Below are 16,344 nucleotides of genomic sequence, written 5' to 3'. Positions count from 1 at the left end.
TCACATTTATTGAGGATTTACTATGTGCCAGACACACCTCTGAGTGGTTTGCATGTATTAACTCAGTCAATCTTCACAACAATCCTATCAACAAAGTGCTATTATTATCCTGCTTTATAGAGGCAGCAAACTGAGGCAGAGAGCTTCAGTACTTTGCCCTGGGTCTCAGAGATTCTGAGTTTAAGAACCAGGTTTGAAGTCCAGACAGTCCAGCTCCAGAGCTCAAGTTTTTAACCACAGTACTCTGCTGGTTTCCTCCCGCAGTAGATGAGAAAACTGAGGTCCAGAGAGACTGAGAAGTTGCCCAAGACCACAGGAGTGGTAACCGGCCAAGTAGGGACTTGAAGATATCATCACAGGGATTGACACTTGCACTTTCTACTGGTCTATAATTAGTTACCTGTTACCTGTTGCCCCTGCTAGACTGCACGACCAGCTCTCAGACCAGGGACTGGAATACAAACGTTTGTAAAATGAGTGCCCTGGAGACGCAAAACAGTCCATTCACCTCTGTTAATAACTTCATTTACTTCTCACAACAATGCCCAGGTAGGACAGTAGCTAACATTTAATCAGCACTTCCATGTCCCATTATCTCTTAAAACCTCACAAACACACTATTTCATAGGGACTATTATTATCCCTACTAGACAGAAGAAGAACCTGAGGCTCAGTGCAGCTCCATGACTTGCCCAAGATCTGGCAACTAGTAAGTGACAGTCAGGATTCTAGCGCACTCTATAAGACAACAGAGGCCTCTTTCTTGACCATGAGGCCACACTGTCAGTTCTACAGATGGGAAAACTGAGGCCCGGGACGGGGCACTAACTTGTGCCCACGGAATCGCGCCCATTGAAGAGGGCATACTGCATTCTTGCTCTTCCCCCTTTTGGGCCGCGTAGTGCCACTGCGGAGCGGGAGGCGGAGGACGAGAAGCGGAAGCGCTTTCCTGTAAGGTACCGAGAGCCGCTTAGATGCGCTAACTCCCGCCCTCACGGACGGATCCCGCGATTCCAAGGCAACGGCGCGGGCTGGAGAACAGGAAGTGAGTCACCCGGTGGGAGGGACAAATCTGCCACAGTCACCAATGGGAGCGCCGCGTCCGCGTTAGCCCCGCCCCGAGGGAGGGGCCGAGTCCGCCTTTTCGCCTTCGCCGCCGGCAGTGTGGGCTGTGCTTGAGCGCTGTGGTGGGTAATCGGGGCGCGGGGGCGCGAGGCTGACAGGGAAGGAAGAGTGTCGCTCAGGAAGGCGAGGGGCGGACGGCCGGTGGGGGGGTCAGGCCCCGGGGGTCGGTCCGCGTGCTGTGCCACAGTGTGGCTCCGAGGCCCGGGGACTGGGGCTTCTCAATTCCTGATGGGGAAACTGGTGAGGGGCGGCAGAGCTAGGTAGACCGGAAGCTCGTCCATCACACGCAGACAGACATTTTAAAAACGTAATATGAGGTGAAAAAATACTTTAAATCATAATATTAGTTGAAAAAGCAAAATACAAAATTCTGTCTAAACTGAATACGTAAAATAGGGCCTTCACTGACCACCCTCTTAGTCTCGCCGGCCTCTGTGCTTCCCCTCTATTTTGGGTACAGAACTTCTTACTTTGTACAAGTCCACAGCCCCTTATTTTAAAGCCCTGAGGCTGGATGTGTTCAGAATCCCGAATTTCTCGGATTTTCGAAAGGTAATATGGCGCATATATTATATGTTCTGTCATATCTTCAGCGGGGTCTGGGGCAATGTCTTGTGATCAAATACATTACTTTTCTCACAGCTAAATATGTGCATATTTACGCGAAAGGGGTAAACAACAACCATAAATAGTCTCACCTTAGGTCAGGTTTTGAAACTTAAAAGATTAGTTTTGAGATCTTTTGAGATTTGAAAATTGCAGATAAGGGATCTGGATCATAATTTTATCGTTCACTCATATTTCTCACTAATTCGGACTGAGGCTGCCACAGTTCCTCACCCTGCTTTTGTATGGTCACTTCCCTGTCTCCATCACTAACGCTGTGTCGCCTTGTGCCCTCTCAGCCTCAGTTTCCTCATCTGTAAAATGGGGTCAGTAATGCTTTCCTCATAAGGTTCTGGGGAGGATGAAATGAGACTGTGAATGTGGAACATTAATACTGTGTCTAGCACTTGGCACAGATAGTTATGTTTGAGATTTGCTTATTCCACAAATATTTCTATTTTTAAATTATTTGAATGGTGATACACCCCCCCCCCTTTCATAGAGACTACTGACTTCTCTGCATAAACAAGCCTATAAGTATCTTTCACCCTCATTTTCCCACCCCTTTCTCCCAAATTATAGCATTGTATACTGTTCTATACCTCCTTATTAACATTTATTTTGGCTGTTCCTTAACATACTTATATAATTTTCTTTTTTTTTATTAAGATAAGTTACCCACCTATAAAAATGTGTGATATAAGTTTGAAGAACAAAAGTACAGTGAACACCATCCACACACCACCAAGTTAAGAAATAGTACATTGTCATATCCTCAAAGCCGCCACTGAATCATTTTCTTCCCTCCCTACAGATAACTACTGCCCTGAATATTGTGTTATCATTCCCTTGTTTTTCCTTGTACTTTTTAGTATCTATGTATCGCTCATGAATGCAGTGTACGGTTTTGCTAGTTTTTAGATTTTATATAAATGGGATCCAAATATATATTTTGTGTGACTTGATTTTTGCACATAACATTACATTTATGAGATGCATCCATGTTACTATGAGTAGCTCTACTTCATTGCTGTTTTGAATTCCATGGTATGATTAGAAAGGCTTTATGTAGGTGTTCTTCAGTTGACTGGCACTTATACTGTTGCCAGATTTTTGCTATTACATCATGCTTCATAAACATACTTCCTGGGGTAAACGTGGAAGTTTCTGTAAGGTATATACCTAATAGTAGATTTCTGGGGATATCAGATTTTTAGTGGTATCAAATCAATGTCTGAAGTGGTTATAAGGGCTTATACTCTACCAGCAGTGGATGAAAGTTTCAGCCTCAGCCATTCTTAAGAATGTATGCCTTTCTGGTGACGGGTAAGATATTAATCACTATGGTTTTAATACTCATTTGCCTGATGACATTGAACATTTCTTTATGTATTTATTAGTCATTTGTGCATTCTTTTCATAAATTTTCTCTTGCTCATTTTTCTCTTACATTGCCTTCCCCTTACTGATTTGTAAGATTTCTTTATATATTCTGAATCTTTTGTGTGTGGCTTAAATGTGTTTCAGATACCTTCCAGTTTGAGCTTGTCTTTTGTCTCTCTGTCTCTGTCTCTCTCTCCCCCACTTTCTGTATTTTTGATGAACAGAGGTTCTTAATTTTAACAAAATCGGATTTATCAGTATATTCTTTTATGGTTTGTACTTTTCATATCTTTTAAAGAAATTCTGCTTTCCCTACCTTTGGGTCATAAAGATATACTCCTATATTGTTGTCTAAAAGTTTTATTGTGTTTCCTTTCTTATGACCTTAATCCTCAAGAATTGAGTTTTGTGCATAATGTGAAGGAAGGGTCTAGTTTTATTTTTTTTCACATATGAATAATGGGTTGTTCTGGCACCTTTCATTGAAAAGTCTGCTTTGATCTGGAGTTCCATTTCTTCAACATACCAAGTATCCATATATGTATACATTTCTATTTCTTTTTTTTTTTTTTGCGGTATGCGGGGCCCCATTTCTATTTCTTAGTTGTCTATTCTGTTCCATTGGCCTTATTTGTCCATTTCTGTACCATTATCACCCATTATTCATTACTCTACCTGTATAATAAGTCGTGGTACCGGGTAGGACAAGTCCTCCTGCCTTTATCTTCTCTAAGAATGTCTTTGCTGCTTTGCCTTTACATTTTCTATGTAAATTTTAGAACCATCTTGTCAAGTCACACACAGACATGTACACAAAGCCTGTGAGGATTTTTATTGGAATTGTATTGATTCAATTGCATTGGATCAGTTTGGATTTTAAAGTGATTGCTTTGAACATTTCATCCTTAAGTGTTATGTGTGCTGTGGGTTTTTGTAGAAGTTTCCTTCTATTCCAAGTTTGTTAAAGAGTTTTTAGTATGAACAAATGTTGGATTTTATCAACTATATTTTCTGCATCTATTAAGATGATGGTATGCTTTTTCTCCTTTCTATTAATGTGGTGGCTCACACTGATTGGTTTTTCTCTCCCGCCACAGCTTTATTGAGATATTATTGACATATGACTTTTTTTTTTAACATCTTTTTTTTTTTTTTTGCGGTACGCGGGCCTCTTACTGCCCTGGCCTCTCCCGCCGCGGAGCACAGGCTCCGGACGCGCCGGCCCAGCGGCCACGGCCCACGGGCCCAGCTGCTCCGCGGCACGTGGGATCCCCCCGGACCGGGGCACGAACCCGCGTCCTCTGCATAGGCAGGCGGACTTCCAACCACTGCGCCACCAGGGAAGCCCTTTTTAACATCTTTATTGGCGTGTAATTGCTTTACAATGGTGTGTTAGTTTCTGCCTTATAACAGAGTGAATCAGTTATACATATACATATGTCCCCATATCCCCTCCCTCTTGCGTCTCCCTCCCACCCTCTCTATCCCACCCCTCTAGGTGGTCACAAAGCACCGAGCTGATCTCCCTGTGCTATGCAGCTGCTTCCCACTAGCTATCTATTTTACATTTGGTAGTGTATGTATGTACATGCCATTCTCTCACTTTTTCCCAGCTTACCCTTCCCCCTCCCCTTGTTCTCAAGTCCATTCTCTAGTAGGTCTGCGTCTTTATTCCCATCTTGCCCCTAGGTTCTTCATAACCATTTTTTTGTTTGTTTTTTAGATTCCATATATATGTGTTAGCATACGGTATTTGTTTTTCTCTTTCTGACTTACTTCACTCTGTATGACAGACTCTAGGTCCATCCTGCTCACTGTAAAGAACTCAATTTTGTTTCTTTTTATGACATTTGATGGACTTTCAGATGTTTAACCATTGCTGGGATAAATCACAATATATTGTCCTTTTTACATTGCTAGGTTCGGTATGTTAACATTTTTGCTTTGTTCATGAAAGATAACGGATTTTCATTTTACCTTCTTTTGCTGTCTTTGTTAGGTTTCAGTGCCCAACTTACATCAGCTTCATCAGATGCTTTGGGGATGGTTTGTTCTTTTTCTGGCTCTGGGATAGTTTATGTAACATTTGAAATGATTTGTTTCTTGAATGTTTGGTAGGATTTCTTGATAAATCCATTGGGACCTGAAGTGTTCTTTGTGGGAAGATAAATTTCCCATAAAATGTCTTGAATGGTTATGAAATTGTTTAGGTTTTTAAATTATCTTTAGTCAGTTTAGAATGAATTTCCTATGACTTTGTACATATTTAAAATACAGCTTATTTTAAGTTGTCTATAATATCTTTTTAAAATGTTTGTGTCTGCAATTAGTTACCCTTTTTCATTCCAAATATTATTTATTTATAAGTTTTCTGTCGGAAAATCTTGTCAGAGGTTTGTCACTTTTACTAAGTGCCTTCAAAGAATAATTTTGGTTTTATTGATCTTTTCAGATATGCACTTATTTTCTATTTCATTAATTTCTGGTCTTTATTATTTTCTTTCTTTAGCGTTCTTTGGATTTAATTTGCTGTTATTCTTTTTATAGCTTCAGATGGCTGTCTAACTCACTAATTTTCACGCCTCCCTCCCCCCCCAAAATATATATTTATATATAAACATTTAAGGCTATTAATTTCTCTCTACTGTTTTAGTTGCCTCCCACCAATTTCTATGTGTAATATTTTATTTTCAGTTCAAAATATTTTCTGATTTCCATTAACAATTCCTTTTTGATAAAGGATTAAGAGTGTGTTTCTTAAATTTTAAACAGTTTTTCTACTTTTCTTTCTGTTTTCTGGTTCCCACCTTTATTGCATTGCAGTCAGAGAACATGTTCTGTATGAGACCAGTCTTTTACAGTTCGCTAAGACTTGCTTTCTGACCCATATGTGGCAATTTGCAAAATTGTTCCAGGTATGCTTGAAGATTGTGTATTCTGTAGCTGTTGAGTACAATGTTTTATACATGTCCATCAGATTAAGTTTTTTGTTGTGTTTTACAAATCTTCTCTCTACAACATTTTTTTGTTCATTTATCAATGATGGAGAGGGATATCTTAGAATCTCCCACTATGGTTATGGATTTGTATGTTTATTTTTGTAGGTCTGTTAACTGTTTTGAGGTTCTGTTATTATGTGCTTAAATATTTAAAATTGTTATGGCTTCTTTGGAACTGAACCTTCTTATCATTTTATGGGGACCATCCTTATCTCTAGTAATGCTTTCTGCCTTTAAGTCTATTTTGTGTCATATTGATATAGCCACATCAGCTGTCTTTTGGTTAGTTCACAGAGTGTATATTTTCCTATCCTTTTACTGTAAATTTTTTGGCATTCTTATGTTTTAGAGGTAACTTCTATGTCATATAGCTAGGTTTTATTAATGATTCAATTTGACAAGTTTTTGATCTGGTTTGACAGCCTGGCTCTGTCATCTACTTAAAGACCCTTAGTTTGGAAAGCCTGAATCTCCAGAGTTTCTAGGGTAAAAGTCCAAATTCCTCAGCCCAGCGTATTCTGTTCTTGTGTCTGGAACAATCACTGGCAAATAAGGGGTACTCAATACCTAAAAATAGAATGGATGAATGAAGGTACCTGATCCTAGTGATAGGAAATAGACTTGGCAGGACTTGGGGACTGGCTGGATCTAGTCAGCCTCAGAGGAGAGGATGATCAGGGTTTGATGCTCAGGTCTGTGGTGTCTGTATGTCTGCGTGGACTGTAACACCCAAACCAGATGATTCTCGAAGAGGACTCGGGGGGAGGAAGGGGTTGAGGAAGGAGGAGATGAGTCTGGTTTAGGATTGGTTGAGGTTGAGATGCTGGTGAGATATTCTTGAGGAGAGCTAGCAGGCAGTCAGAGAAGCCGGTCATGAGATGGTGCATCTTCCCAGCTCTGAGGCCCAGCTGATGATGCCATTTAAAAAGAGCAGTAACTAGCCTTTTTGCGTATCTCCTAGAGCTAGTTCTTGGCAAATCCTTGGTAGTCATATCTCATTTAAACTGCATTTTATTCTTTAAAGATCGTATTATCCCCATTTTATAGAAGAAAAGACTGAGATTAAGCATATTAGCTAAAAATGTGTCTGTGTTATATTTGCTTAAGGTAACAGCGACTTTCGTATAAGATCATGGCATCACCTGAAGTGGATGTTAAAACCTCAGAATTTCAAGCCCCTCTGCAGTCAGAACCTCCAGAAAAGACCTGGGGGTCTGCATTTTTAATACGCAGGTTAGGTGATTCTTAAGATCAGGCGGGTCTGGCAGGCACAGGTCTCAAAGCTACCTGTCTAGTTCTCGCCCTCAGGTCTTAGCTGCTGCACTGCGCCACCTCTCTGTGGCAGGGGCAGGCTTTTTTTTTTTTTTTTTTTTTTTTTTGCGGTACGCGGGCCTCTCACTGTTGTGGCCTCTCCCGTTGCGGAGCACAGGCTCCGGATGCGCAGGCTCAGCGGCCATGGCTCACGGGCCCAGCCGCTCCGCGGCATGTGGGATCTTCCCGGACCGGGGCACGAACCCGCGTCCACTGCATCAGCAGGCGGACTCTCAACCACTGTGCCACCAGGGAAGCCCGGGGAGGGCTTTTTGATCAGGGCTTGTGCAGTCCTTTTATCAGCTCTGATCTTTGTGGAAAGTTAGCGTTTTAGTAGAGAGCAGGAGATGTTGAAAAACACCTTGCAGTCCTAGCATGACAGTTGTTTTATTAGTGGTTTGGGAAAGGAGAAGGAAACTAGCATTTATTAAGTGTTTACTAGTAGTTCTCTAAGCAGTGAAAGTTATTCTGATTTTATAGTGAGAAATGGGGCCTCAGCTAAATTTATCCCAGGCCATAGATCTGGTAGGAGGCTGAGCCAAGTTTCAGACCCAGAAGTCTACTAGTAAAAATAGCTCAAATTTTTTTTTTAGTGTCTAGTCTGTTACCAGGCTCTTATATGTATTTTTTTATTGAGGTATAGTTGATACACAATATTATGTAAGTTTCAGGTGTACAACAGAGTGATTCACAATTTTTAAAGGTTATACTCCACTTATAGTGTTATAGGCTTTTATGTGTATTTACTCATTTAATCCTCATAGTAATTCTAGTGAAGACGTTTCTATCACTATTCTCACTTAACAAATCAGAAACTGAAGCACGTGGAGGTTAAGTGTCCCCGTTTCACACACCTCAGTGGTGGAGCGGCCTGTGAATCCAGGCTTTCTGGCTGCTTCCAGAGTCCATACTTCTCACCACTGCCCAGTACTAATTTGCCTCACCCCTGACTCGTGTCCTTTTCATCTTTGTACTATTCGGCGTGATGAACTAGATTTTAAAAACCATAACAAACTTTTATCTGTTAATGTAAATTGGAACGGACCGTGGAACGTTGCTTTTGGTGCTCAGACATGACTGGATTGCCTTTGCTTCTTTTTTAGTTCCTCCATCCGTGCAGGGCAGCACGAGGAGAATGGACGTCATGACTGATGTCCACCGGCGGTTCCTGCAGCTGCTGATGACTCACGGCGTGCTGGAGGAGTGGGACGTCCAGCGCTTGCAGAAGCACTGCTATAAGGTCCATGGCGGTGAGTATCGTTTCCCTGTTCCCAGGCTGCTCTGCCACCGTGTGATCAGGGACTAGTGACACTGGACTAACACCATGTACCCAGTCAACCGATACTGCCGACCTGGGCGTTCAAGTCTCTCACCATCTCATGCCAGCCCACCTTTCTCATCTCATCTTCAACTTTTTATTTTTTTAAAGTAAATCTGAAATTTAGCCCAGTGGCTAAGAACTTGGACTCTGAAGCTGGATAGTCATGGTTCACACCAAAGCTCTAGCACCTTCTCCAGTCCAAGTTGCTTCATCTCTATAATGAGGATAATCATTTGTACTTCATACCTGGGGTGGTTCAGAGGATTAAGAGACATAATACATACAAAACACCTGGCACAGAAGGCGCTGCATTGGCTATTGATAGGAAGAGGGCACCTTAGCACAGGGGTGAAGGGCACAGCCTTGGACTTGGCCAGATCGGTGAAGGGCCATCCCTGCCCTGTGCCAGCTGTGGGCATTGGGAGCATCTTCTCAGTGGGTTGTCGGGAGGGGTAAGTAAGATAACACATGCGGAGCACTTAGAGACAGGGCCTGGTTTCAATAACTGGAGGTAGCAGTAGAAGCAAGAGGATCCATTTTGATAGATCAGTGAAATCAATGTTGGTAGATCTTACTGACTGAGTGTCAGTATGGGTAGATCTTGTTGAGTGAAAAAGAAAGTTGATAAATTATACCTATTGTATGATGTCATTGTGCTAAGTGTTTTTGTAAAACTTCACGATCTTTATTGTTCATGAATACATACATCTGTGTGTAAAAATATAAAAGTGGATTCTAGAAGGATGTGCAGTACACCATAAGTGTGCTTGCCTTTGGGGAGAGGAGGCGTGGGATCGTTTTGTCACTAGAAATCAAAGGATACTTCATCATTACCCTGTTTTGTTCTTTTATTAAAAAAAAGACAAACATGGCATTGTCAGCATAGTCTAATGGTTGTCCTTCTGACTGATTAACAGGAATTTAAGTATTTGTTTTTTATTCTATGTTTTTGTCTTTCTGTATTTTTAATTTTCAAAAGAAGTAGTCAGCTAAGTCGAGAGGGGTGGGGAAAGGTGTGGGAGGGGCCCTGGGTGCACCGGTGAAGGGACCCAAGACGAGGTGACACATTTCGAGAACTGCAGTCTGTGGCCTGACAGAGGCAGAAGCCAGATCCCTAGGAGCTGAGGGGGGGAGGGCAGTAAGAGGGAAGACAGTGAGGAGAGAAGCAGTATCTTCCTGATGTGCAGAAGAAGGAAGACTTAAGAGGGTGGCATGTAGAGAAGAGGCAGGGTTTGAAGCGGCTGCTCCAGTGAGGTGTTCACGGGAAATTCTGGGAGCTGGATGGCGCGCATCAACAAATTAAAAGCTTGGAGGGGCCCTACAGTAAGGAATCCTTTTAAACTCTGTTTAATCTTCTGTCTCCAAACTTAATTGACCTACAAACCTTGGGAAACTCTGGACAAGAACATATGCCGTGTGGGAAGAGAACAGGTTCTTGTGGTACGTAGGTTTACAGGTTATGAAGAGCTCATAATTGTACACCATAGTAATGGGTTTTTTTTTTAAATTTAATTCTGTGGATATTGCAGACTTCTAGAAGGATTTGAAGCAGGAGAGTGACATAATTATTGCTGTGTTTGAGACTCTCCTTCTGCTGAAAATATGTTTGCTCTAACTGCCTGTACTGTGGTGGATTGGGGTCTTTGGTGAGAGCCTCCTTTATGGAAAGGGAATATTACATCTGTCAAGCTACCTTCTCTTGCTCTTTAAAAAAACACAGCAGGACTTTAAACCTGGCCCTCAATGTCCTTTAGTGATGGGCAGAATCATGCTTTTCTTAATTTTACCTACGTGACAGTTCCTTTTCCCTTTTAGTTTCTCATCTGAGTCCTGAGTGTGAGCTTTATTGTTGAGGGGAAGTTTCAGAGCTCACTGGAAGGAGCTGTATGATGCCTGGGCACTAAGAATGAAAGTGGTTTTGCCTTTATTTGACCTTTAAAGTTGTCATGACCTAATTTAGGAAAGTCCTGTAAAATGTGTCTAGGAATTGATTTATTCTTCACACTTTATGTACCATTTCTGTGCATCAAGATATGGTTATGGCTAGGGTAGTCAGGATAGAACTATAGGTGTTTTCTCCCATCGTTCATTAAAAAAAAAAAAGAGAGAGAGAAAAGCTTGTTTCCAAGTGTTAATGTTATTTGAGAGATTTTTAAACTGAGGGATGATAGAATGAAATTATCTAAAATTAAGTAAAAACTTGTAAGACCAATATTATTAATCTCCTATCTTTTGAAGAGATTCCTAGGAAATTCCCCTTTTACCAACTAGAAAAATATTTAGGTTCCCAGAGAATGATGAAACAAAGGAGTATTTGAAACTGCAAGTTTCAGTTTCCCAGAGCATTTGTCCCTTTTGTCAAAGCACTTCCTATTCTGGGCTCTTGCTTGGGCTCTCCTTTTACTGTCATTAGGGGAAGACCAATTTCCCACATCTCTGGCTAGTGAAGAATTCCAATTTTTTTCTGATGTCCTGGTATAAAGCCTTGGCCTTTCTTCCTGGCATTGGAGCACCTTAGATTTTGAACCAGGGCTTGTGTACAAGCATGTGGCCATCCAGCACCATTTCCTGAGACTCTCCAGTGGGCCAGGCCTCTGTGCAAGAGATAAACTTGACACAGAGATAAACTTTTGCTTCGCCTTGGGTTTCGTGAGTCAGACCTGGAATCAGACACGGAATCAGATGATTCCAGTATAAGCCCCCTTGATGGGAGTAAGTACAGGAGGCCTGGGGAGTGGTGGTTAAGAAGACTTGGATTTGAGGATTTCCACTTTAGACCAAGATAGGGTAACAGGGACTAATTTACCTTCCTGTCTGAAACAATAAAAAAATGGACAAAAACATGCAACACCGGTCATTAGTTAGTGAAGGACAGTGATCTCTTGAGAGGTAAGCATGAGGGTTTTTCCCTCTTGACACCAAATATGCATTTTTTTTTCCCAGCACTACCTCCCCAGTTCTCTGGACACCAACTTGAGTGTCCAAGAACTCAGTTCAGTTCTGACACTACCTACCTGGAGTTAGAGTCAGATCCCACCAGTGAGGGGCTTAGTCCCACAAGACTGCCCCTACTTACGATGCCAGTCTCAAGTCCTGGGCCACCCATACTTCTGACTGGCTATAAATCAGGGTTCTCATGATGCCCTCCTCAGGTTCAATACATTGGTAGAATGGCTCATGGAACTCAGGAAGACACTTCACTTGCATTTGCTGGTTTACTATAAAGGATGCAACTCAAGAACAGCCATATGGATAAGATGCATGGGGCAGGGGTGGTTTGGAGCCTCCGTGCCCTCTCTGGGTGTTCTACCCTCCTAGCACCTGGATGTGTTCACCATCCCGGAAGCTCTCCAGATCTCAACATTTAGGGATTTTTTTAATGGGGGTTTTATCACGTAGTCATGATTGATTAAATCATTGGCCGTTGGTGATTAGCTCAGTCTCCTCTGCCCAGAGTTGTGGGATGGGGCCGAAAGTTCCAGGCATGTAATCAAGGCTTGGTCTTTCTGGCAGCCAGCCCCCATCCTGAAATTGTTTAGGGACCTGCCAAGAGTCATCTCATTAGAACAAAAGACATGCCTATCACCTTATCACTTAGGAAATTTCAAGTGTTTTAGGAGCTCTGTGCCAGGAACCAGGGACAAAGAGCAAGTATCTTTCTTTCTTTCTTTTTTTTTTTTTTTAACATCTTTATTGGGGTATAATTGCTTTACAATGGTGTGTTAGTTTCTGCTTTATAACAAAGTGAATCAGCTATACATATGTCCCCATATCTCCTCCCTCTTGCGTCTCCCTCCCTCCCACCTGCAAGTATCTTTCTTATACCACAGGGAGAATTGGGTTGCGCCCTACAGTTGCCTCCGCTCACTGCTGTGAGAGCACTTTCAGACCATGGCACAGGGGAAACCAGGCAGAGCTAGACAGACACTCTGAGTTGAGATGGAGCTGAGAGTTCAAGGAGATGAAAGCAGCTAGGGTTTGTAGGACAGAGAACTGTACTGGAGAAGAGAGATGCACAGAGAGAAAAGTAGAGATCTGTAGAGTGCCCCTCCACCCCCATCAAGGATCCAGCTGAGAACAGATCAGCACGGGAACTACCTGAGGCTGAGGAAAGAACCAGTTGAAAGAAAGAATTAGGGAAACAATGTGGCATGTTCACACGGGGCTGGGAATAGTGCCTATTGCAGGCCCAAAATGGCTTCCCTGGTGAATTCTACCAAACATTCAAGGAAGAAGTAATACCAATTCCACCCTCACTCTTCCAGAAAATTGAAGAGAAGGGAACGCTTCCCAACTCATTCTGTTAGGCTTGTGTTATCCTGATACTAAAACCAAAGACATCGCAAGGAGAGAAGACTAAAGACCAAGATCCCTCATGAATGTAGATGCTAAAATTCTAAACACAGTTTTTGTCAATCTCATTCAGCAATATATAAAAAGGCTGATGTAATATGACCAAGTGGGGTTTACCCCAAGAATGCAGGGTTGGTTTAGCATTTGAAAATTAATCAATGTAATTCACCACATTAACAAACTAAAAAAGCAAAACCATATGATCATCTCAGTAGGTGCAGAAGAAGCATTTGACAAAATCCAACACCTACCCTGGCATGATGAAGCAGAAGTTTCTTACAGAAAATGAAAGCGATCCTCAGGAGCAGGGTGTAAGCAAGATAAACAGGACCTCAGGCGTTAGAGCAGGAGAGAGGAATCAACAACTGTCTGCACAGAGTTGAAAAATCCAACATCTATTTCTGATTTAAAAAAAAAAAAACGGGCTTCCCTGGTGGCGCAGTGGTTGAGAGTCCGCCTGCCGATGCAGGGGACACGGGTTCGTGCCCCGGTCCAGGAAGATCCCACTTGCCACGGAGCGGCTAGGCCCATGAGCCATGGCCGCTGAGCCTGCGCGTCTGGAGCCTGTGCTCCGCAGCGGGAGAGGCCACAACAGTGAGAGGCCTGCGTACCGCAAAAAAAAAAAAACCCCTCAGCAAGTAGGAAAAGAAGGGAACTTTCTTAACCCAATAAAGGGGATCTATATAAAACTACTGCTAACATATTTAATTGTGAGAAACTGAATACTTTTCCCCTAATATCAGGAGCAAGACAGGAACGTCCATTCTCATCATTTCTGTTCACCATTGTACTAGAGGTTCTAGCCAGTGCACTCAGGCAAGGGAAAAAAAAAACCCACATTGGAAAGGAAGACGTAAAAGTGTCTATTCACAGACATGATCATCGTAGAAAATGTGATGGAATCTTTGAAAAAGCTACTAGAACTAATAAGTGGGTTTAGCAAAGTTGCAGGATACAAGATATACAAAAATCAGTTGCATTTCTGTATGTTAGCAGTGAATCATCAGAAACTGAAAAATTTTTTAAAGCACCATTTATAATAGCATCAAAAATATGAAGTACTTAGGAATAAATCTGACAAAAATTTGTAAGGTCTGTAAACTGAAAACCACAAAATATTGCTGAGAGAAATTAAGGAAGATCTAAATAGATGGAGAGACATGCCATGTTCATGGGCTGGAAAATTCAGTATCGCTAAGATATCAGTTTTCCCCAAATGATATATAGATTCAACTCAGTTTCAGTCAAATTGAAACCACTAGGTGGCGTTTCAGGGAGGTCTCCGAGGAGCTCCGGTGCTTTATGTCTCAGTGCAGAAAGAATTCAGTGAGAGGCAAAGTGATAGATAAGAAGTGATTTATTAGAATAGGACGCTTGTGAGGTTACAAGCAGCCGACGGGCAAGAGGGTGCCGTGTGCCGAGAACTTAGTGGGCCACAGTTTTATAATCAAAGGAAAAGTGGGGAGGGGGTAAAGGCCACCCTCTTCCTCATTCTAGAGTAGAGGTCAGGCTTCCATCATCAGCTCCTCCTACAGGTTGGCCGGGGGAGTTTTCTTGTCCCTACTTGGTCAAGCCAGGACTGTCGTGGCACTATGGAAATGAGCAAAAAGGCGGTAACATACGCTAAAAATGCTAAATCATCTCAGGTTTTGGTATAATGTCACCTTTTCCTTATATTTTTGTTTTTAGTACATGCAGAGGAGTGTGTCCGAGGAATCATTAACTTACTGAGTCAGGATATGGGTAGGATGTGGGTCTCATGCCACCATTGTTTTATTGTTTTGGGGTGTGTCTGATACTTCTGTTGCATGGTTTTGTTGCTAAGCAAGTCTGCTTTCTTGAGTCATCATTAACTTCCAGAGGTCGCCAATACTTTTTTCTTTACTTACAATCCTCTAGCGGGATGAACTGTTTAATTATAGTAAGTCCCCTACATACAAACGAGTTCCATTCCAAGAGCGCGTTCTTAAGTCCAGTTTGTTCGTAAGTCCAGCAAAGTTAGCCTAGGTACACAACTAACACAATCGGCTATATAGTACTGTACTGTAATAGGTTTGTAATACTTTTCACAAAAATAATACATAAAAAACAAACAAAAAATAAAGAAAACATTTATAATCTTACAGTACAGTACCTTGCAAAGTACAGCGGTGCAGTACAACACCTGCCACACAGGCGCTGGCGTTGAGTGAACAGGCAAGAAGAGTTACTGACTGGAGGAGGGAGAGGAGGTGGGAGACGGTAGAGCTGAAGGATCGTCAGCAATAGGAGATGGAGGGCAGGCTGCAATGTCACTCATGCCTGACGCTGATGGCACAGGGTCTGGTTCCTTGCTGGGTTCAATTCTATCTACCCTCCTGAAAAACCGATCCAGTGATGTCTGGGTAGTAGGTCCTTTTTTCTTGTCATAGATGACATGGTAGCACTGGATTTCATTCTGAACGGCTGCTGAACCTTCGTGTACCGTGAAGTCTGACTCCCAAGAGAGTTGGCAAGTAGTTATGGGAAGATTCATTAGTTCAATTTCCTAAAAACAAAACAAACATGGAAGCCTGAATTTTGAAGCCTTCGAAGGAGGCCCACGTCCCCTTGGAAAGTAGGTATTCCTGATGATGTTGTCGGGGAATGGTGTTGCCCAGCTCGGGGTCTGAGGGGGCCCTGAACCTGAACCTGACTCTGGGTTGGAATGTGTGTCATTGATCATGTGGTTTTACTGGGCAGAAGCAGAAAGTTGCCACAGCCCACAGTTTCATAGCAACGAGTCTTTCAGAGTTACCCGCCTTGTTAAACTATTTTGGGGCTGGTCTTTCTGGTTCTGTTTGGTTGAACAAGTTGGGTTTTAGGGGATCATTGGGTCCAGCCTCCTCGTCTTACAAAGCAGGAAGCAGAAACCCCTGGGAGTCTGGTGTGCTGTGTAGCCCCTTCTCACACAATGACTCTGGGCCCCAGCACTGCCCAGTGCTGCCTTCTGAGTCAGTGCGCGATTCTTTGAGGGCCTGCCTTGCCTGAAGCTCCTAGGGTTTTTAAATTTATTGATTGATTGATTGATTGATTGATTGATTGCGGTACGCGGGCCTCTCACTGTTGTGGCCTCTCCCGTTGCGGAGCACAGGCTCCGGACACGCAGGCTCAGCGGCCATGGCTCATGGGCCCAGCGGCTCTGCGGCATGTGGGATCTTCCCAGACCGGGGCATGAACCTGTGTCCCCTGCATCGGCAGGCAGACTCTCAACCACTGCGCCACCAG

At 42.7% G+C, this 16,344-nt stretch overlaps 2 protein-coding genes across 2 annotated transcripts in view; one reads left to right on the top strand and one right to left on the bottom strand.

Annotated features, from left to right (window-relative positions):
- The first annotated feature begins 1,128 nt into the window (after nucleotides 1–1,128).
- The window catches only part of NSMCE1 (NSE1 homolog, SMC5-SMC6 complex component), a 33,038-nt gene continuing 17,822 nt past the window's right edge, over nucleotides 1,129–16,344 (top strand). The window contains exons 1-2 of the mRNA XM_069541412.1: nucleotides 1,129–1,187; nucleotides 8,528–8,674. Of these exons, the coding sequence (XP_069397513.1) occupies nucleotides 8,560–8,674 (115 nt within the window). The 5' untranslated portion in view covers nucleotides 1,129–1,187; nucleotides 8,528–8,559. The remainder of the gene's footprint in view (nucleotides 1,188–8,527; nucleotides 8,675–16,344) is intronic.
- Nucleotides 13,277–16,344, bottom strand: part of KDM8 (lysine demethylase 8) — a 45,943-nt gene continuing 42,875 nt past the window's right edge. Inside the window, exon 9 of the mRNA XM_060031942.1 lies at nucleotides 13,277–15,625. Within this exon, the coding sequence (XP_059887925.1) occupies nucleotides 15,305–15,625 (321 nt within the window). The 3' untranslated portion in view covers nucleotides 13,277–15,304. The remainder of the gene's footprint in view (nucleotides 15,626–16,344) is intronic.

The sequence above is a fragment of the Delphinus delphis genome, chromosome 15 (genome assembly GCF_949987515.2).
Source record: "Delphinus delphis chromosome 15, mDelDel1.2, whole genome shotgun sequence".
NCBI lineage: Eukaryota > Metazoa > Chordata > Mammalia > Artiodactyla > Delphinidae > Delphinus > Delphinus delphis.
Note: the sequence above shows the minus strand (reverse complement) of the source record. Positions and strands in the feature narration are given on the sequence as shown.